Source organism: Dreissena polymorpha, chromosome 3 (genome assembly GCF_020536995.1).
Source record: "Dreissena polymorpha isolate Duluth1 chromosome 3, UMN_Dpol_1.0, whole genome shotgun sequence".
Taxonomy (NCBI): Eukaryota; Metazoa; Mollusca; class Bivalvia; order Myida; family Dreissenidae; genus Dreissena; species Dreissena polymorpha.
Genome location: NC_068357.1, coordinates 145,359,018 through 145,381,884, shown reverse-complemented (window position 1 = coordinate 145,381,884; position 22,867 = coordinate 145,359,018). Strand labels below are relative to the sequence as shown.

The following is a 22,867-nucleotide window of genomic DNA, read 5'->3' as shown; positions in this document are numbered from 1 at the left end:
ATGTGCTTGCTGCTGTGATAATTTCCATTTTTGTAAATTTCAACTTTGGATTCAAAATTATAAAAGGGAATTTAATGCATTGTTAATATTTTGTAAATATGCTTTCTGATGTGGTTGACTTTCATGTTATTTATTGATACTTACCCATTCTGGTAATATTTTGCTCACTGTTATCAAGAGCCACCAATTGCTTTCTCAATGTGCTTGCTGCTGTGATAATTTCCATTTTTGTAAATTTCAACTTTGGATTCAAGGTTATAATCTGTATTGCTTTTAGATATGGTTTGTGAATTATTACTGCATGATCTGGATTTTATACTCTTACAATAATAAATATTGTTCACATCTACAAAATTCACAGCTTACATTGTCAAAACATTATATCTTTGAAGATCATGAGATCAATGAAAGATTAAATGCACACTTATGACCAATTAGCAGTATCATAATTATCACTCAATTAGGTTTGTTAATTTATGATAATTTATTAGTAGGATGACCATTAGGCAGTCAATTAAAATTCAATCACTGGGCTGGATTATTTGATTGATTTATTCTATTGGAATTATTCATTGTGGATACACTTTTATTTGAAAATCATGACATAAAATGTCTTTTAATACTCTAAAATGAAGAAGATATGGTTGAGTGACTGTACATATTGTGTGACATTTGATTTTGGTAAGACATTCAGATATAAAGAAATCTGTACAGTCCGCAAAGATAGAAGATCGTTTTATCAAACGGTCAATGCTGCAGTAGCCAAATGAGAACTCTTAGCATCAACAAAACCTATCAATTCTGTTTTTCTGCTCTTTCAAATGTAAAGTACATATGATATCATACTTGAACATACAAATATGACATCATACTTGAACATACAAATTTATCTAAATTGTATAGCCAGATCATCAATAAAACATTTTACTTGTCCTATTGTTTCTTGACATTACCAAGTACATATGACATTATATAAAAGAACAATTATTAAAATCTTTGTTAAAATATATATATTGCTTATCCTTTATTGAACCAAATATCATGAAATAACCTATTGCATTGAAACTACACTATATTTTACAAATGACATTTTTGCCATTTTTTTTGTTCACAGACCACTTTTGTTGAATATAAAAAGCAGTTCATTTTAGAATCACAAAGATGTAAAGTTTTCGTCAATTAATATTCTGTAACAGCATCATTATATCTTGGTTCTCTTGTCATGATAATTTGGTATAATGATGAATGTGCCCAAGCTGTGCTATTTTTGCATTGTGTTTCCATTTCTATCTATATTCCGGCTAAGGAGATTTACATTAAGAGTAATTATGGCAGTCTCCATCAGTGAGTCTGATTTCAACTACTTTCTGCAGAAATGTGCCGATGTTTGTTGATACACGTGTAGTTTAATGAACAGTGTTGTCTATTTGTCTCTTACTATATACAAGACACACACTCAAATTATGTTGTGATCACAAGAATAATGAAGTTGAAAATGAAACAACATTTAAATTTTCTTCATCTCTTTTATTTCCAGCAATAAGCAATTAAAACATTGAACAGCACATTTTTCATAACTATTTAGCAATAACAATCACAAAAGCATGTAACAGCATACAACATTATGGTCAATGATGTCTGTACATCTCTGAGTCAATGCTGGCCCACAATGAAGCAGATCTGTCTTGCTTGGCGCTTCCTGTTACTGGTGGTGATGCCATTGGTGATGTCATCAGGGTTATCATGGAGTCAGTGTCACCTGCTTCCAAACAGGATTTGATTGTAGCTGCTGTACTCTGAACCTGAAATAAGTATATTTAGGTGTTAGGTTTGCTGAATAAGAAATGAGAAATTGGACTGAAGGATTTGATTGTAGCTGCTGTACTCTGAACCTGAAATAAGTATATTTAGGTGTTAGGTTTGCTGAATAAGAAATGAGAAATTGGACTGTCTAATGTAATATAGACAAGCATGTACATGCTTGATAAAAGAATATTCATCAAAAGCATATTCTGAGTATTAGTATAAATGATGTATATACAAGATAGTACATACCTGTGTGTGTTTGTGTGTTGAGTATTTTTGGAACATTTGTTGCACACCTTCACATGCGGACAGTCGGATGGCAAGTTGCAGCTGCTGGAACTGGTTATCCTCCATCTCAGCTCTGAAGTATGAACGCTGCAGAGTCATCAACTGGTTTCCTAAAATGCAAAGACGCATGGATTAAACTGAATGACAAATACAAAAGGCATCTTTGCGTTCATTATTAAGTTTTATTCGACCTTTCAAGTCCAAAATTATAAAAGGGAAATTAATGCATTGTTAATATTTTGTTAATATGCTTTCTGATGTGGTTGACTTTCATGTTTTTTATCGATACTTACCCATTCTGGTAATATTTTGCTCACTGTTATCAAGAGCCACCAATTGCTTTCTCAATGTGCTTGCTGCTGTGATAATTTCCATTTTTGTAAATTTCAACTTTGGATTCAAGGTTATAATCTGTATTGCTTTTAGATATGGTTTGTGAATTATTACTGCATGATCTGGATTTTATACTCTTACAATAATAGATATTTTTCACACCTACAAAATTCACAGCTTACATTGTCAAAACATCATATCTTTGAAGATCATGAGATCAATGAAAGATTAAAGGCACACTTATGACCAATTAGCACAGTTAACTGTATCATAATTATCACTCAATTAGGTTTGTTAATTTATGATAATTTATTAGTAGGATGACCATTAGGCAGTCAATTGAAATTCAATCACTGGGCTGGATTATTTGATTGATTTATTCTATTGGAATTATTCATTGGGGATACACTTTTATTTGAAAATCATGACATAAAATGTAATTTAATACTCTAAAATGAAGAAGATATGGTTGAGTGACTGTACATATTGTGTGACATTTGATTTTGGTAAGACATTCAAATATAAAGAAATCTGTACAGTCCGCAAAGATAGAAGATCGTTTTATCAAACGGTCAATGCTGCATTAGCAAAATGAGAACTCTTAGCATCAACAAAACCTATCAATTCTGTTTTTCTGCTCTTTCAAATGTAAAGTACATATGATATCATACTTGAACATACAAATATGACATCATACTTTAACATACAAATTTGTCTAAATTGTATAGCCAGATCATCAATAAAACATTTTATTTGTCCTATTGTTTCTTGACATTACCAAGTACATATGACATTATATAAAATAACAATTATTAAAATCCTTGTTAAAATTTATATATTGCTTATCCTTAATTGAACCAAATATCATGAAATAACCTATTGCATTGAAAATACACTATATTTTACAAATGACATTTTTGGAATTTTTTGTTCACAGACCACTTTTGTTGAATATAAAAAGCAGTTCATTTTAGAATCACAAAGATGTAAAGTTTTCGTCAATTAATATTATATAACAGCATCATTATATCTTGGTTCACTTGTCATGATAATTTGGTATAATGATGAATGTGCCCAAGCTGTGCTATTTTTGCATTGTGTTTCCATTTCTATCTATATTCCGGCTAAGGAGATTTAAATTAAGAGTAATTATGGCAGTCTCCATCAGTGAGTCTGATTTCAACTACTTTCTGCAGAAATGTGCCGATGTTTGTTGATACACGTGTAGTTTAATGAACAGTGTTGTCTATTTGTCTCTTACTATATACAAGACACACACTCAAATTATGTTGTGATCACAAGAATAATGAAGTTGAAAATGAAACAACATTTAAATTTTCTTCATCTCCTTTATTTCAAGCAATAAGCAATTAAAACATTGAACAGCACATTTTTCATAACTATTTAGCAATAACAATCACAAAAGCATGTAACAGCATACAACATTATGGTCAATGATGTCTGTACATCTCAGAGTCAATGCTGGCCCACAATGAAGCAGATCTGTCTTGCTTGGCGCTTCCTGTTACTGGTGGTGATGCCATTGGTGATGTCATCAGGGTTATCATGGAGTCAGTGTCACCTGCTTCCAAACAGGATTTGATTGTAGCTGCTGTACTCTGAACCTGAAATAAGTATATTTAGGTGTTAGGTTTGCTGAATAAGAAATGAGAAATTGGACTGTCTAATGTAATATAGACAAGCATGTACATGCTTGATAAAAGAATATACATCAAAAGCATATTCTGAGTATTAGTATAAATGATGTATATACAAGATAGTACATACCTGTGTGTGTTTGTGTGTTGAGTATGTTTGGAACATTTGTTGCACACCTTCACATGCGGACAGTCGGATGGCAAGTTGCAGCTGCTGGAACTGGTTATCCTCCATCTCAGCTCTGAAGTATGAGCGCTGCAGAGTCATCAACTGGTTTCCTAAAATGCAAAGACGCATGGATTAAACTGAATGACAAATACAAAAGGCATCTTTGCGTTCATTATTAAGTTTTATTCGACCTTTCAATTCCAAAATTATAAAAGGGAAATTAATGCATTGTTAATATTTTGTTAATATGCTTTCTGATGTGGTTGACTTTCATGTTTTTTATCGATACTTACCCATTCTGGTAATATTTTGCTCACTGTTATCAAGAGCCACCAATTGCTTTTTCAATGTGCTTGCTGCTGTGATAATTTCCATTTTTGTAAATTTCAACTTTGGATTCAAGGTTATAATCTGTATTGCTTTTAGATATGGTTTGTGAATTATTACTGCATGATCTGGATTTTATACTCTTACAATAATAAATATTTTTCACACCTACAATATTCACAGCTTACATTGTCAAAACATCATATCTTTGAAGATCATGAGATCAATGAAAGATTAAAGGCACACTTATGACTAATTAGCACAGTTAACTGTATCATAATTATCACTCAATTAGGTTTGTTAATTTATGATAATTTATTAGTAGGATGACCATTAGGCAGTCAATTAAAATTCAATCACTGGGCTGGATTATTTGATTGATTTATTCTATTGGAATTATTCATTGGGGATACACTTTTATTTGAAAATCATGACATAAAATGTAATTTAATACTCTAAAATGAAGAAGATATGGTTGAGTGAATGTACATATTGTGTGACATTTGATTTTGGTAAGACATTCAAATATAAAGAAATCTGTACAGTCCGCAAAGATAGAAGATCGTTTTATCAAACGGTCAATGCTGCAGTAGCCAAATGAGAACTCTTAGCATCAACAAAACCTATCAATTCTGTTTTTCTGCTCTTTCAAATGTAAAGTACATATGATATCATACTTGAACATACAAATATGACATCATACTTGAACATACAAATTTATCTAAATTGTATAGCCAGATCATCAATAAAACATTTTATTTGTCCTATTGTTTCTTGACATTACCAAGTACATATGACATTATATAAAATAACAATTATTAAAATCTTTGTTAAAATATATATATTGCTTATCCTTTATTGAACCAAATATCATGAAATAACCTATTGCATTAAAACTACACTATATTTTACAAATGACATTTTTGCAATTTTTTTTGTTCACAGACCACTTTTGTTGAATATAAAAAGCAGTTCATTTTAGAATCACAAAGATGTAAAGTTTTCGTCAATTAATATTCTGTAACAGCATCATTATATCTTGGTTCTCTTGTCATGATAATTTGGTATAATGATGAATGTGCCCAAGCTGTGCTATTTTGGCAATGTGTTTCCATATCTATCTATATTCCGGCTAAGGAGATTTAAATTAAGAGTAATTATGGCAGTCTCCATCAGTGAGTCTGATTTCAACTACTTTCTGCAGAAATGTGCCGATGTTTGTTGATACACGTGTAGTTTAATGAACAGTGTTGTCTATTTGTCTTTTACTATATACAAGACACACACTCAAATTATGTTGTGATCACAAGAATAATGAAGTTGAAAATGAAACAACATTTAAATTTTCTTCATCTCCTTTATTTCAAGCAATAAGCAATTAAAACATTGAACAGCACATTTTTCATAACTATTTAGCAATAACAATCACAAAAGCATGTAACAGCATACAACATTATGGTCAATGATGTCTGTACATCTCAGAGTCAATGCTGGCCCACAATGAAGCAGATCTGTCTTGCTTGGCGCTTCCTGTTACTGGTGGTGATGCCATTGGTGATGTCATCAGGGTTATCATGGAGTCAGTGTCACCTGCTTCCAAACAGGATTTGATTGTAGCTGCTGTACTCTGAACCTGAAATAAGTATATTTAGGTGTTAGGTTTGCTGAATAAGAAATGAGAAATTGGACTGTCTAATGTAATATAGACAAGCATGTACATGCTTGATAAAAGAATATACATCAAAAGCATATTCTGAGTATTAGTATAAATGATGTATATACAAGATAGTACATACCTGTGTGTGTTTGTGTGTTGAGTATGTTTGGAACATTTGTTGCACACCTTCACATGCGGACAGTCGGATGGCAAGTTGCAGCTGCTGGAACTGGTTATCCTCCATCTCAGCTCTGAAGTATGAGCGCTGCAGAGTCATCAACTGGTTTCCTAAAATGCAAAGACGCATGGATTAAACTGAATGACAAATACAAAAGGCATCTTTGCGTTCATTATTAAGTTTTATTCGACCTTTCAAGTCCAAAATTATAAAAGGGAAATTAATGCATTGTTAATATTTTGTTAATATGCTTTCTGATGTGGTTGACTTTCATGTTTTTTATCGATACTTACCCATTCTGGTAATATTTTGCTCACTGTTATCAAGAGCCACCAATTGCTTTTCAATGTGCTTGCTGCTGTGATAATTTCCATTTTTGTAAATTTCAACTTTGGATTCAAGGTTATAATCTGTATTGCTTTTAGATATGGTTTGTGAATTATTACTGCATGATCTGGATTTTATACTCTTACAATAATAAATATTTTTCACACCTACAATATTCACAGCTTACATTGTCAAAACATCATATCTTTGAAGATCATGAGATCAATGAAAGATTAAAGGCACACTTATGACCAATTAGCACAGTTAACTGTATCATAATTATCACTCAATTAGGTTTGTTAATTTATGATAATTTATTAGTAGGATGACCATTAGGCAGTCAATTAAAATTCAATCACTGGGCTGGATTATTTGATTGATTTATTCTATTGGAATTATTCATTGGGGATACACTTTTATTTGAAAATCATGACATAAAATGTAATTTAATACTCTAAAATGAAGAAGATATGGTTGAGTGACTGTACATATTGTGTGACATTTGATTTTGGTAAGACATTCAAATATAAAGAAATCTGTACAGTCCGCAAAGATAGAAGATCGTTTTATCAAACGGTCAATGCTGCAGTAGCAAAATGAGAACTCTTAGCCATCAACAAAACCTATCAATTCGGTTTTTCTGCTCTTTCAAATGTAAAGTACATATGATATCATACTTGAACATACAAATATGACATCATACTTGAACATACAAATTTGTATAAATTGTATAGCCAGATCATCAATAAAACATTTTATTTGTCCTATTGTTTCTTGACATTACCAAGTACATATGACATTATATAAAATAACAATTATTAAAATCCTTGTTAAAATTTATATATTGCTTATCCTTAATTGAACCAAATATCATGAAATAACCTATTGCATTGAAAATACACTATATTTTACAAATGACATTTTTGGAATTTTTTTGTTCACAGACCACTTTTGTTGAATATAAAAAGCAGTTCATTTTAGAATCACAAAGATGTAAAGTTTTCGTCAATTAATATTCTGTAACAGCATCATTATATCTTGGTTCTCTTGTCATGATAATTTGGTATAATGATGAATGTGCCCAAGCTGTGCTATTTTTGCATTGTGTTTCCATTTCTATCTATATTCTGGCTAAGGAGATTTAAGTTAAGAGTAATTATGGCAGTCTCCATCAGTGAGTCTGATTTCAACTACTTTCTGCAGAAATGTGCCGATGTTTGCTGATACACGTGTAGTTTAATGAACAGTGTTGTCTATTTGTCTCTTACTATATACAAGACACACACTCAAATTATGTTGTGAATCACAAGAATAATGAAGTTGAAAATGAAACAACATTTAAATTTTCTTCATCTCTTTTATATTCCAGCAATAAGCAATTTAAAACATTGAACAGCACATTTTTCATAACTATTAGCAATAACAATCACAAAAGCATGTAACAGCATACAACATTATGGTCAATGATGTCTGTACATCTCAGAGTCAATGCTGGCCCACAATGAAGCAGATCTGTCTTGCTTGGCGCTTCCTGTTACTGGTGGTGATGCCATTGGTGATGTCATCAGGGTTATCATGGAGTCAGTGTCACCTGCTTCCAAACAGGATTTGATTGTAGCTGCTGTACTCTGAACCTGAAATAAGTATATTTAGGTGTTAGGTTTGCTGAATAAGAAATGAGAAATTGGACTGTCTAATGTAATATAGACAAGCATGTACATGCTTGATAAAAGAATATACATCAAAAGCATATTCTGAGTATTAGTATAAATGATGTATATACAAGATAGTACATACCTGTGTGTGTTTGTGTGTTGAGTATGTTTGGAACATTTGTTGCACACCTTCACATGCGGACAGTCGGATGGCAAGTTGCAGCTGCTGGAACTGGTTATCCTCCATCTCAGCTCTGAAGTATGAACGCTGCAGAGTCATCAAGTGGTTTCCTAAAATGCAAAGACGCATGGATTAAACTGAATGACAAATACAAAAGGCATCTTTGCGTTCATTATTAAGTTTTATTCGACCTTTCAAGTCCAAAATTATAAAAGGGAAATTAATGCATTGTTAATATTTTGTTAATATGCTTTCTGATGTGGTTGACTTTCATGTTTTTATATGATACTTACCCATTCTGGTAATATTTTGCTCACTGTTATCAAGAGCCACCAATTGCTTTCTCAATGTGCTTGCTGCTGTGATAATTTCCATTTTTGTAAATTTCAACTTTGGATTCAAGGTTATAATCTGTATTGCTTTTAGATATGGTTTGTGAATTATTACTGCATGATCTGGATTTTATACTCTTACAATAATAAATATTTTTCACACCTACAAAATTCACAGCTTACATTGTCAAAACATCATATCTTTGAAGATCATGAGATCAATGAAAGATTAAAGGCACACTTATGACCAATTAGCACAGTTAACTGTATCATAATTATCACTCAATTAGGTTTGTTAGTCTATGATAATTTAATAGTAGGATGACCATTAGGCAGTCAATTAAAATTCAATCACTAGGCTGGATTATTTGATTGATTTATTCTATTGGAATTATTAATTGGGGATACACTTTTATTTGAAAATCATGACATAAAATGTAATTTAATACTATAAAATGAAGAAGATATGGTTGAGTGTCTGTACATATTGTGTGACATTTGATTTTGGTAAGACATTCAGATATAAAGAAATCTGTACAGTCCGCAAAGATAGAAGATCGTTTCATCAAACGGTCAATGCTGCAGTAGCCAAATGAGAACTCTTAGCATCAACAAAACCTATCAATTCTGTTTTTCTGCTCTTTCAAATGTAAAGTACATATGATATCATACTTGAACATACAAATATGACATCATACTTGAACATACAAATTTGTCTAAATTGTATAGCCAGATCATCAATAAAACATTTTATTTGTCCTATTGTTTCTTGACATTACTAAGTACATATGACATTATATAAAATAACAATTATTAAAATCCTTGTTAAAATTTATATATTGCTTATCCTTAATTGAACCAAATCTCATGAAATAACCTATTGCATTGAAAATACACTATATTTTACAAATGACATTTTTGGAATTTTTTTGTTCACAGACCACTTTTGTTAAATATAAAAAGCAGTTCATTTTAGAATCACAAAGATGTAAAGTTTTCGTCAATTAATATTCTGTAACAGCATCATTATATCTTGGTTCTCTTGTCATGATAATTTGGTATAATGATGAATGTGCCCAAGCTGTGCTATTTTTGCATTGTGTTTCCATTTCTATCTATATTCTGGCTAAGGAGATTTAAGTTAAGAGTAATTATGGCAGTCTCCATCAGTGAGTCTGATTTCAACTACTTTCTGCAGAAATGTGCCAATGTTTGCTGATACACGTGTAGTTTAATGAACAGTGTTGTCTATTTGTCTCTTACTATATACAAGACACACACTCAAATTATGTTGTAATCACAAGAATAATGAAGTTGAAAATGAAACAACATTTAAATTTTCTTCATCTCTTTTATTTCCAGCAATAAGCATTTAAAACATTGAACAGCACATTTTTCATAACTATTAAGCAATAACAATCACAAAAGCATGTAACAGCATACAACATTATGGTCAATGATGTCTGTACATCTCAGAGTCAATGCTGGCCCACAATGAAGCAGATCTGTCTTGCTTGGCGCTTCCTGTTACTGGTGGTGATGCCATTGGTGATGTCATCAGGGTTGTCATGGAGTCAGTGTCACCTGCTTCCAAACAGGATTTGATTGTAGCTGCTGTACTCTGAACCTGAAATAAGTATATTTAGGTGTTAGGTTTGCTGAATAAGAAATGAGAAATTGGACTGTCTAATGTAATATAGACAAGCATGTACATGCTTGATAAAAGAATATACATCAAAAGCATATTCTGAGTATTAGTATAAATGATGTATATACAATATAGTACATACCTGTGTGTGTTTGTGTGTTGAGTATGTTTGGAATATTTGTTGCACACCTTCACATGCGGACAGTCGGATGGCAAGTTGCAGCTGCTGGAACTGGTTATCCTCCATCTCAGCTCTGAAGTTTGAACGTTGCAGAGTCATCAACTGGTTTCCTAAAATACAAAGACGCATGGATTAAACTGAATGACAAATACAAAAGGCATCTTTGCTTTCATTATTAAGTTTTATTCGACCTTTCCAGTCCAAAATTATAAAAGGGAAATAAATGCATTGTTTATATTTTGTTAATATGCTTTCTGATGTGGTTGACGTTCATGTTATGTATTGATACTTACCCATTCTGGTAATATTTTGCTCACTGTTATCAAGAGCAACCAATTGCTTTCTCAATGTGCTTGTTGCTGTGATAATTTCCATTTTTGTAAATTTCAACTTTGGATTCAAGGTTATAATCTGTATTGCTTTTAGATATGGTTTTTGAATTATTACTGCATGATCTGGATTTTATACTCTTAACAATAATAAATATTTTTCACACCTACAAAATTCACAGCTTACATTGTCAAAACATCATATCTTTGAAGATCATGAGATCAATGAAAGATTAAAGGCACACTTATGACCAATTAGCACAGTTAACTGTATCATAATTATCACTCAATTAGGTTTGTTAGTCTATGATAATTTATTAGTAGGATGACCATTAGGCAGTCAATTAAAATTCAATCACTAGGCTGGATTATTTGATTGATTTATTCTATTGGAATTATTCATTGGGGATACACTTTTATTTGAAAATCATGACATAAAATGTCTTTTAATACTCTAAAATGAAGAAGATATGATTGAGGTATTGTACATATTGTGTGACATTTGATTTTGGTAAGACATTCCGATATAAAGAAATCTGTACAGTTCCGCAAAGATAGAAGATTGTTTTATCAAACTGTCAATGCTGCAGTAGCCAACTGGGAACTCTTAGCATCAACAAAACCTATCAATTCTGTTTTTCTGCTCTTTCAAATGTAAAGTACATATGATATCATACTTGAACATACAAATATGACATCATACTTGAACATACAAATTTGTCTAAATTGTAAAGCCAGATCATCAATAAAACATTTTATTTGTCCTATTGTTTCTTGACATTACCAAGTACATATGACATTATATAAAAGAACAATTATTAAAATCCTTGTTAAAATTTATATATTGCTTATCCTTTATTGAACCCAATATCATGAAATAACCTATTGCATTGAAAATACACTATATTTTACAAATGACATTTTTGCAATTTTTTTTGTTCACAGACCACTTTTGTTGAATATAAAAGCAGTTCATTTTAGAATCACAAAGATGTAAAGTTTTCGTCAATTAATATTCTATAACAGCATCGTTATATCTTGGTTCTCTTGTCATGATAATTTGGTATAATGATGAATGTGCCCAAGCTGTGCTATTTTTGCATTGTGTTTCCATTTCTATCTATATTCTGGCTAAGGAGATTTAAGTTAAGAGTAATTATGGCAGTCTCCATCAGTGAGTCTGATTTCAACTACTTTCTGCAGAAATGTGCCAATGTTTGCTGATACACGTGTAGTTTAATGAACAGTGTTGTCTATTTGTCTCTTACTATATACAAGACACACACTCAAATTATGTTGTGATCACAAGAATAATGAAGTTGAAAATGAAACAACATTTAAATTTTCTTCATCTCTTTTATTTCCAGCAATAAACAATTAAAACATTGAACAGAACATTTTTCATAACTATTTAGCAATAACAATCACAAAAGCATGTAACAGCATACAACATTATGGTCAATGATGTCTGTACATCTCTGAGTCAAATTATAATGCTGGCCCACAATGAAGCAGATCTGTCTTGCTTGGCGCTTCCTGTTACTGGTGACGATGCCATTGGTGATGTCATCAGGGTTATCATGGAGTCAGTGTCACCTGCTTCCAAACAGGATTTGATTGTAGCTGCTGTACTCTGAACCTGAAATAAGTATATTTAGGTGTTAGGTTTGCAGAATAAGAAATGAGAAATTGGACTGTCTAATGTAATATAGACAAGCATGTACATGCTTGATAAAGCATGTACATGCTTGATAAAAGAATATACATCAAAAGCATATTCTGAGTATTAGTATAAATGATGTATATACAAGATAGTACATACCTGTGTGTGTTTGTGTGTTGAGTATATTTGGAACATTTGTTGCGCACCTTCGAACATGCGGACAGTCGGATGGCAAGTTGCAGCTGCTGGAACTGGATAATACTCCATCTCAGCTCTGAAGTATTAATATTCCAGAGTCATCAACTGGTTTCCTAAAATACAAATACGCATGGATTAAACTGGATGACAAATACAAAAGGCATCTTTGCGTTCATTGTTAAGTTTTATTCCTTTCAAGTCCAAAATTATAAAAGGGAAATTAATACATTGTTAATATTTTGTTTATGTGCATTATGATGTGGTTGACTTTCATGTTTATTTATTGATACTTACCCATTCTGGTAATATTTTTAGCACTGTTATCAAGAGCCACCAATGGCTTTCTCAATGTGCTTCCTGCTGTGATAATTTCCATTTTTGTTAATTTCATCTTTAGGAGGTTATAATCTGTATTGCTTTTTAGATATGCTTTGAAAGTTACTTCTGCATGATCTGGTTTTTATACTCTTACAATTCCCATCCTATTGAAAACTGTGTCCATGCAAAAAATGGACACAGTTTCTCATCCTTTTGATTGCATGGACTCGGTAACATGTACTTATCCTATTAAAAATTGTGTCCATGCCATGTATTTGAATCATTTTGTGTTGTAAATCAGATTATTTCACTGATCAAAGCCATTCTCAGATTGATGTCTTATTCCCACTTCACATAATACACTGTTATTATAAATATTTTTAACACCAGCAAAATTCACAGCTTACATTGTCAAATCATCATATCTTTGAAGATCAATGATAGATTAAAGGCACACTTATGACCAATTATGATAGCGATTATGATGAAGTGAATGTACATATTGTGTGACATTTGATTTTGGTAAGCCATTCAGATATTAAGGTTCATGTAGAGGCTTCATTTTGAAAAATGTGGGACCCCTAGCATTGAACTCAAATTTGACTAAAGGAAGAGTGCAACATTGAAAATGTATACATATATGCTTTAAAGGATGTTTTTCCTTCAAACTGCTACCAATTTTGTACATCAACGTATCATAACATCCACAAAATCAATCAAAATACAAAGCGATTTTAACACTAAAATATACATTATTTTCAAAAATCTGAATCATGTTTATTCCACGTATTTCGGTGGAAAATTATATAACTAGTGAATAATATCGTCATTGACGAGGGCAAGTTATGCTTAAATAGTAAAAAAAGTTTACATATCTAGAAATATCAAAACTCGAACACATGTCATTTCATCACCATGGGGGCAGCCATTTTTAAATTAATAAAATAGAAAGAAACATGCTAAAAACTCACTCATTGCCTAATTGACATTTCAAACGGTTGACGATGACGATGTATACACATACCCGGTTTTCTCACCACTGCACGTGGTTTTGACCGATTTGTTTTGCATGTTTTTCTATGGATCACAGCGATGGCCACACTTTCAAAATGGGTAGAAGGAATCGAAATATAAAACCAATCGTTTTGCCAATTTCTTTATATTCTTTTACAATTTTATATGTCGTCTGCAATCTATTTCAATTTGAGATGGTTAAAAATTTGCAATTTGGTTGAGAGGTAAATAACAAAATTGTTAAGCCTTTGAAATAGAATTGTGACTCTTATTATCCACCATACCTGGATTTTTAAAAAGTAGTTACGTTTTAGTTATTTTTAGAACTTTGTTTAGGATATTTATCTAAAAAAGGCAGTTGAATAAAAACTCATTTGTTGTTTTATGACAATAATTTTCTGTGAAATGTTGCTAACTTGACCTTGTATATGTATATAGCTTTGTATTTATTCAACTTAAGGTAGTGCATATCCTTCCTAACTTTAGATTGAGATTTTGTAAATAAGTGTAAAAATGTATTGGTTTTAAACCAAATATGAATAAAGCACACAAATATTGAATCTCAAAAATGTGTTAATGTTATTCTATCCGTCTTTAGCTTTAAAATGATATATACTTTGACCATATTGTACCACATTCAATGAAGAAAAACCAAAGCGAAGTTTTAATGAACTTTATCCCCCCACATGAACCTTAAGAAATATGTAAATTGCACAAAGATGGAAGATGTTCTTTATCAAACAGTCAATGCTGCAGCAGCCAAACGTGAACTCTTAGCATCAATAAAACCTATCAGTTCTGTTGTTTTTTTCTTGCAATTGGCAAGTTAGAAGAACATACATGTAGATGACATCATACAATAACTGATAAATTTGTCTAAAATGTATAGCCAGATCATGAAAAAAAACATTTTATTTGTCATATTGTTTCTTGACATGACCAAGTACATATGACATTATACAATAGAACAATTATTCTTTATTTAACACAATATCATATAACTACCTATTGTATTGAACATACACTGGTATGGATTATTTGATTTATATATTATTTTTGGTTTTGTAATTTGGGATACACTGTAATTTTAAAAAAGAATTTAAAAGTCTATAAAATTATGTGAAACTGATTATTGGATATACATGTACATAATTTATGCACAATCGTTGAATACCAAATGAAGTTTTTCTTGTATAAAAAGATTCTCAGTGTTCATCTATAAATTTTCTGTAACAGCATCATTACATCTTGGCCCTGTTCATCATGATAATTGGACATATAGAGAATATTATGTGAGTTTTGGATAAAGATCAAGTTTATCATCATACCATGTCAGCGCGATCTTTATCAAAAACTTACATAATATTCTATTTATCCTATTATTTCATCCCCTTTTTCATTAATAATTATAAAATATTGCCTTTTTTGACAATTTTATCTTTCCGTAGTTGACAAAAACATAATCTTTAATTTTTGGAAAAACCCAAATCTGATCTAAAAATATTGATAGTATAAAACTTAAGTTTATACGATCGTTGTTAATACTATCGAATTTCATCTGGTAATAGGATAAAATTATTTATGATTAGCCCAATGATAAATCAGTATGATTATTCTTGATGTTCTGTCCATTTCTGTGGACACTCGTATGCTCATGTGTAACTGCTTGAACTTGTTGTATGCCATCTAAGCTCACATGTACAACCGTCACAGTGTCATCATTAAGTTTCATGACATACAAGTATTCATGGATTGATTATACTGACAAGTCCAACATAGACTTTTCCTTTATGAGTAGTACTATTTCTTTTAGGTCCTTATTTAAACATGCGTGTAAAAAAAGTGTTGAACATTTCATTAGTGTTGTGTACGATGTTTGATTTTTTTGGGTTACATTCAGCTCAAAGACTTCTTCTGATTTTTTTGGCCGTTCTGATAATTACCATTTTAAAATAATCACTTTGAATTTCTGGCTTATTTGCTGTATCAAAAAGAGAAAACTTTGGGGAACCTGCATAATTTATTTACTTTAAACCACACTATTTTACATTAGTAATTCATATTAATATTCCATGCACTTTATATACTAACAACAGAAAAATCTCAAAGGTTTTATGGAAAAAAGCTAATTGATTTTGTGTTTTATAGCCAAAATAAGCCCAAAGTTAATCATATATTGTGTATTTACGGCTTGAGGTTAAGATGAGCTTATACTTTCTGTTGTTGCTTAAAATGAGTCAATTACCAATTCTGTGATTGAAGAAACCAGTGTGTGTTTGTGTGTTGAGTTTTGTCAGGACAATTTGATGCATTGGACAGTTTTACCTGGTAAGTAAATCCTGGTCTCTATTTCATCCGAATAAACATACCTTCATTTTCATTTCAGATCACTTGCAATGTCCTGTCTATAGATGGAGTCAATGATCCAGATGTCATAAGCATAAATGGAGGTAAAGACAAATTATTTTGGAATATAACATTTACAAAATTCATCTGCATGTAAGTCAGCAGTAAATGTGTTTATGTACATTTTTTTTTTACAAACTAAGTAAGGATACTTGCCCAAATTACACCTTCACTCACAATGGACGCCTGCTGTCACCCTGGTCTCAACAGGTCTGTAACTTTCCATATTCATAATTTGTCCAGCTATCATTAAGTATTCAGCCAAGTGTATAGTGTCCCATGCTTGTATGCCCATGTTAGCTTAGTTTTAAAACAAAATTAGGTCTAATGATTATGTTTTGCTTGCAGTTTGCTTTATTGCCTATAGAGGAAATTAAATTTCTAGAGAATATTGAAATTTGTAACAAAATGAAGATACCATTTAAGCTATGAAATGCAACTACCGAAAGCACTTCAGTGTTGAGATATTTTTTGTCTGGCACAAACTTCTTTGAAAGAGGAAATGCTATAATGAAGAAAGTTTATTCGTAGATTAGACTGGTTTTTCCTTTACACTGGTAAAATATAATTCTTATTGCGAAATCATTTTTGATAATCAACCCATCTTGTATCATTTATAGCTTCAGCAGCCTTGGCAGCCTCGATGTTGCCTTGGAACGGTCCGGTTGGCGCGGTAAGGGTCGGCTACACCTCACAACAGGACTTCACCATCAATCCCAGCAGACGACAACAGCAGCAGGGCCTGGGTAGCGTCATTGTAACCAGTGATGAGAACGAGAATGTGTGTAAGTAAATTGGGTATTTTGCTCTATGCAAAGCAAGCACTAGCTGCCAACCCTCATCCAGCTCAATAACCACAAGAGCCAAATGAATTACACAATAATGCCATATTTTCAGTAAACACAGCCTTAGAATACAGGAAAAAGATGAATAAATGAACAAGGAAAACAGCACCAACCCCTGACTGCCATGGTTTTTAAAGGCTTAAACCATGTTTAATTCAGCGGAGAGATATTACTGCAACATATTCTGCAATTAAGTTTCAGGATAATTGGACGAATATGTGCAATAAAGTGAGATACTGGATACAGGCATTAGTTGTTCACAAGAAGAACCCTGTGCATGTTTGATTTAAATGATAAACCATTTCAGTGATGTTGGAAGGGGAGACAAAGATTGTTGACTACAGGACGTTCATTAATGGCATAATGGAAGGCACTCGGAATGCTGCCAAGATCGCGAGGGAGATTGGACAGTTGACCAGCCCCAGAAAGAGGGTCCACACATTGACTCAGCAGGACGGGCCTAGCAAGGATTTGCTTCAGGAGATCGAGAGGTGAGAGTGATGCATTTCTTAGAGGTCATGAATGAGAACACCAGTTGAATACATGCTTTTCCACATTGCAGTTTTTATCCCCCACCAAAGGCAGATGGATCTAGAATTGGCATTATCCGCCTGTCCTTCAGTCCGTCTGTCACAAAACTTTTTAACCGCTATTTCTCAGAAACTGTATAAGATATCAACATGAAACTTCATAGGTGTATAGATATCAATGAAGAGAAGTGCCATTCACAAGAAACATAACCCCACACTTTTTAGCTCACCTTTGCTTTTGGGATCACTTTTTGTCTGTCGTGCGTCGTCCGTCGTCAACATTTTGCCTTGTCCATCTAGAGGCCACATTTTTTGTCTGATCCTCATGAAACTTGGTCCAAAGATTTGTTCCAATGATATCTTGGTCGAGTTCGAAACTGGATCATGTGAGGTAAAAAACTAGGTCAGTAGGTCAAATTAAAGAAAACGCTTATTAACACTTTAGAAGTTTATTTTATTGGCCTATCGTCATGTAACTTAACTTTGTCACAACATTTGTCTTATTGTTTTCTCAGCTGAGTTCGAAAATGGTTTTGCTTGGTTGAAAAACATGGCCGCAAAGGGGCGGGGCAGTTTTCCTTTTATGGCTATTATAGTAAAACCTTGTTAACACTAGAAGTCACATTTATGGTCCAATCTTCATTTAAATTGGTCAAAACATTTCTTCTTATGATAGCTTGGCTGAGTTTGAAAATGATTCCCTTTAAAAAAATGGACCCCAGGGGGCAGGGCAGTTTTCCTTATATGGCTATAGTAAAACCTTGTAAACACTCTAGAAGTCGCATTTATGGTCCAATCTTCATGTAAATTGGTCAGAAGATGTGTTCTTATTATAGCTCGACTGAGTTCGAAAATCGTTCAAGCCCTTCTAAAAACATGGCTGCCAGGGTGCGGGGCAATTTTCCTTATATGGCTATAGTAAAACCTTGTTAACACTCTAGGGGTAACATTTATAGTCATGAAACCTGGTCAGAATATTTGTCCCAATGATATCTCAGCTTAGTTCAAAAATGGATCCGGTCCATTGAAAAACATGTCTGCCAGGGGGTGGGCAGTTTTTCTTATATGTCTATAGTGAAACCTTGTTAACACTCTAGAAGTAACATTGTGTCATGCGATAGAAGTGCGTCAATATCTCCAAGTTCAAGGTCACACTTGGAGTTGCCCATAATGAGCTTGCCCGGGCCAGAACTTTGTCATTTATAGTGAGACTTTATAATCATTTTGCACATTTGTACACTACATTGGACAGTGTTTCATGCGAAAGAATTACGTCGATATCTCAAAGGTCAAGGTCACACTTTGAGTTCAAAGGTCCAAAATGGCCATAAATGAGCTTGTCAGGGCCATAACTATGTCGTTCATTGGGAGATTTCAAAATATTTTGGCACATTTGTTCACAATCATTGGCTGGTGTGTCATGCGAAAGAATTACGTCAATATCTCCAATGTCAAGGTCACAGTTTGAGTTCAAAGGTAAAAAATGGCCATAAATGAGCTTGTCAGGGCCATAACTATGTTATTCATTGTGAGATTTAAAAATGACTGTACATTAATTTTGTTCACAGTCATTGGACGGTGTGTAATGCCCAAGAATTCAAGAGTTCAAAGGTCAAAATGGCCATACCGGTAAATGATAATGGAATAATAATTCTTGAAAATCACCATAAATTAGCTTCTCTTGTTTGTGGATACAGCATGCACAATATTCTGTGTCAATGCAGCATGGGGGGTATACATCACGACTGTGACAAAGCTCTAGTTTTTTAAGACCATTTAGTGATTCAGATACACTAAAAGATTTCAACATAAGATGTTAAATCGAAATGCATAATAAATTACCCTACACTTAATTGATTGTTTATGATTTAACTGTATATGAAGGGATTTGCACCCATCGATGAACAACATTTATTTTGCAGGGATTTCTTTTCACAGACAACATAACTTGTTTTTCCTAGGAATTGAGTAGAGATTGTTGCCATGAGTTCACGTTTTCTGGGAAGCTGAATATAAAATAGGCCTTTTGTTATGTGTTCATAGAGACTATAATTTATTAAATTCCTTGCATTTTAAGAGGTTTTTATGTTAGTATCGGTAAATTTCATAACAGACTGTTTTAAAGTACAATGTAGTTCATATGATTTAGATATCAGTGTTGTATTGATTTATTTTATAACAGTTGACATTTGGACATGCATATAAATTTAAAACTATTACAATGCTTTGACATTTAGTTATTGTTTCTGTATACATTTCAGCATTCACGGTGAAAAAGTTTTAGCAGTCTTAACAGATTCTAGTCATGATAAGGTATATCTATTGATAAGTCACAAACAGTTATGCCCAAAATATTATTAAATGGATTAAAACATTTATCAATTTTTTTCTTTAGTTCATAATAATAAACAATATGAGCATAATATGTGCCTTAATTCCAAGTTATATTTATGAAGGCCTATGTTTGGCTTCAGTTGACAACACAGAAGTCATTTGATCTTATTGTTATGAAGGCCTATGTATGGCTTCAGTTGACAACAAGGAAATGACTTGATGTTGTTGTAATTTCGCATATGCGTTTAATTAATACAAATATCTCATGCATTTAGCAAAGTTGGGACATAATCTGATGTTTTTCTTGCAGATTTCAAGGGATACAGCTTTAAAGAATGCACGATACACCACGCTGACCAAACTTCAAGGTACATGTACATTAAGCAACCAAATATCTTGCAGGTTGTTTAAAAAAGATATTCTTAGTGTTATATCATACCAAGTGTTAATTAAAAAGAATTTTTTTGAAATAGTTATGGAAAATACCTGTACAAATGGTAAAATAGGGCCCCGATTGCTCAGGGATGAAAATGAATATCTGGGTATCCTAGCTTGAATGCGCATTTGGGCATTAATTTAGTATCTGAATTTGTGTAAGAAGTTCCTAACATAAACTTCAATGTTAGTTTGAACAAAGGGCAACAACTCTTTCAGGCAAAGTTATGTAAGTCTGACTGGCATTTTGACAGAATTATGGCCACTTTTATACTTAGACAATTGAACATTTGGTTAAGTTTTGTGTTTTGGTCCATTTTGCTCCTAAAGTATCATAACAATTGCTTTCAGTTTTTGAAAGCCCGCTATCTTTCGTAAGGGGACTGTACAGGGCAAGTTGCATTACTTTGGTTGGTTTTAAGCTCGGCTGTTTTCGGAGAAAACCAGAGATATCGTCATAGCCAGCTCTTCGTCTGCCGTGATAAATCCTTTACATTGGCTCTAAAATCAAAGTGCTTCCACCTACAACTTTGAAACTTCATATGTAGATGCACCTTGATGAGTTCTGCATGCCACACCCATTTTTGGGTCACTAGGTAAAAGATCAAGGTCACTGTGACCTAAAAAAAACAACAAAAAAACATTATGACAAGCTTTCATTTATTCAAAACTGCATACGCAGCAGAGCGTTGGCACCCGTTATGCGGTGCTCTTGTTCTCTTGTTTAATTGAATTATGGCCCTTTTTTGTCTTAGAAACTTTTAATTTTTTGTTAAATTTTGTGTTTAGATCCACTTTACTTCTAAAGTATCAAGGCTATTGCTTTCCAACTTCAAATACTTCCTTACCTATCATGACGGTACTGTACAATTAAATTGCCTTAACTTCTTTATTGATGATCAGATTGGATTTGTACTTTGACAAAACAACATTTACCTGACATACCACAATCGACTCCACCCAAACCATACCCCACGCCCCAACCCCAGAACCCCCCCCCCCAAAAAAAAAATCTTATTGTCCCCTACCGGTTTCACCGGAGGGGACTTATGGTTTGCGCTCTGTGTGTCTGTCAGTCTGTCTGTCAGTTCATTAGTCTGTCACACTTTTCTGGATCCTGCGATAACTTTAAAAGTTCTTCATATTTTTTCATGAAACTTGAAACATGGATAGATGGCAATATGGACATTATGCACATCATTTCATTTTGTTCCTACGTCAATTATTCGGGTTGCTATGGCAACAAATATATAAAAAATTAAATTCTGTCAATGGTGTACATCGTGTGGCAATAGTCTTGTTTTTTCTTATTTTTGAAAGATCATCTAATAAATGACCACACACCTACATTATACCCACCTCTCCACCCCCACCCCCCACTCCAACCCAAAATGATTTTTTTTTTTAAACATGTTTAAAAAAAAAACACAAATATTTATTTATTTTATTTTTAAAGGCCCGCCGCACCATGCTACTCAAGCTATTGCTATCAAACTTGAAATAAAATCTTATTAGTTTGTTTTATGTCTTTAAAAATGTTCAATACATTGTGTAAAATATACCCAAACTCAGAATCGTCTGTATTACTACAACTTCTTTAAAACATATGCGATCAATATGTTTGATTATGGTCCTCTTGCATTTAAAATATGACTATTTTACCTTGACCTTATTGAATATGAACAATTTCCCCATGATGACTTACGCTTATACTGTCAAGCACTGGAATAGTCGAGCGCGCTGTCTTCTGACAGCTCTTGTTTGGTGAAATAGTCTGTTAATGTTCAGTTAGATTTGATAGTGACTTAAGTTATCTCTGGGACACCATCTTCAAAGGAATTAGTTGCATGTGAATGCTTTCTCTTGCCAGTTAAACCTTTCCCCTATAAGAAGCAAAATGAAAATGGCTTTTGCAACCAGCATAAAACCATAACAGTCCTGTTCAGTTTTTATGCTGTTTGCTGCTTATCAGTAACTAAGGGTTGAAAATGAAGCCTTTAAAACTTGAATATAGTAAAAAAGGTCTTAAATAAAATATTATTTTCTAAGGGATTA

General features: G+C 32.6%; 2 protein-coding genes across 8 annotated transcripts in view; one reads left to right on the top strand and one right to left on the bottom strand.

Annotated features, from left to right (window-relative positions):
* Positions 1–22,867, top strand: part of LOC127871829 (polyribonucleotide nucleotidyltransferase 1, mitochondrial-like) — a 105,921-nt gene that overhangs the window by 48,164 nt on the left and 34,890 nt on the right. For all 6 annotated transcript variants that reach the window (XR_008045582.1, XR_008045579.1, XR_008045583.1 and 3 more), the window contains exons 6-10: positions 16,649–16,712; positions 17,289–17,453; positions 17,821–18,004; positions 20,305–20,356; positions 20,688–20,745. Coding sequence is in view for 1 of the 6 variants with exons in the window: in XM_052415060.1 (XP_052271020.1) it covers positions 16,649–16,712; positions 17,289–17,453; positions 17,821–18,004; positions 20,305–20,356; positions 20,688–20,745 (523 nt within the window). In the remaining 5 variants the exon portion in view is untranslated. The remainder of the gene's footprint in view (positions 1–16,648; positions 16,713–17,288; positions 17,454–17,820; positions 18,005–20,304; positions 20,357–20,687; positions 20,746–22,867) is intronic.
* LOC127871869 (uncharacterized) lies at positions 10,309–16,860 on the bottom strand. Of its 2 annotated transcripts, none has more exons than XM_052415133.1 (3): positions 16,825–16,860; positions 10,702–10,850; positions 10,309–10,538 (listed from the first exon to the last, which is right to left on the bottom strand). In XM_052415133.1, exons 2-3 carry the CDS (start codon positions 10,837–10,839, stop codon positions 10,365–10,367), a joined length of 312 nt encoding a protein of 103 aa, XP_052271093.1. In that variant the 5' UTR covers positions 10,840–10,850; positions 16,825–16,860; the 3' UTR covers positions 10,309–10,364. The 2 variants fall into 2 exon arrangements, with proteins under 2 accessions (XP_052271093.1, XP_052271094.1); XM_052415134.1 differs by lacking the exon at positions 16,825–16,860 and adding an exon at positions 13,656–13,669.

What these genes read in the sequence shown, in the direction of transcription:
- LOC127871869 (XM_052415133.1), bottom strand. Translation starts at nt 10,839, where the DNA reads ATGACTCTGCAACGTTCAAACTTCAGAGCTGAGATGGAGGATAACCAG. An exon ending in CAACACACAAACACACACAG is followed by an intron (nt 10,539 to 10,701) that starts GTATGTACTATA and finishes TACTTATTTCAG; the next exon opens with GTTCAGAGTACAGCAGCTAC.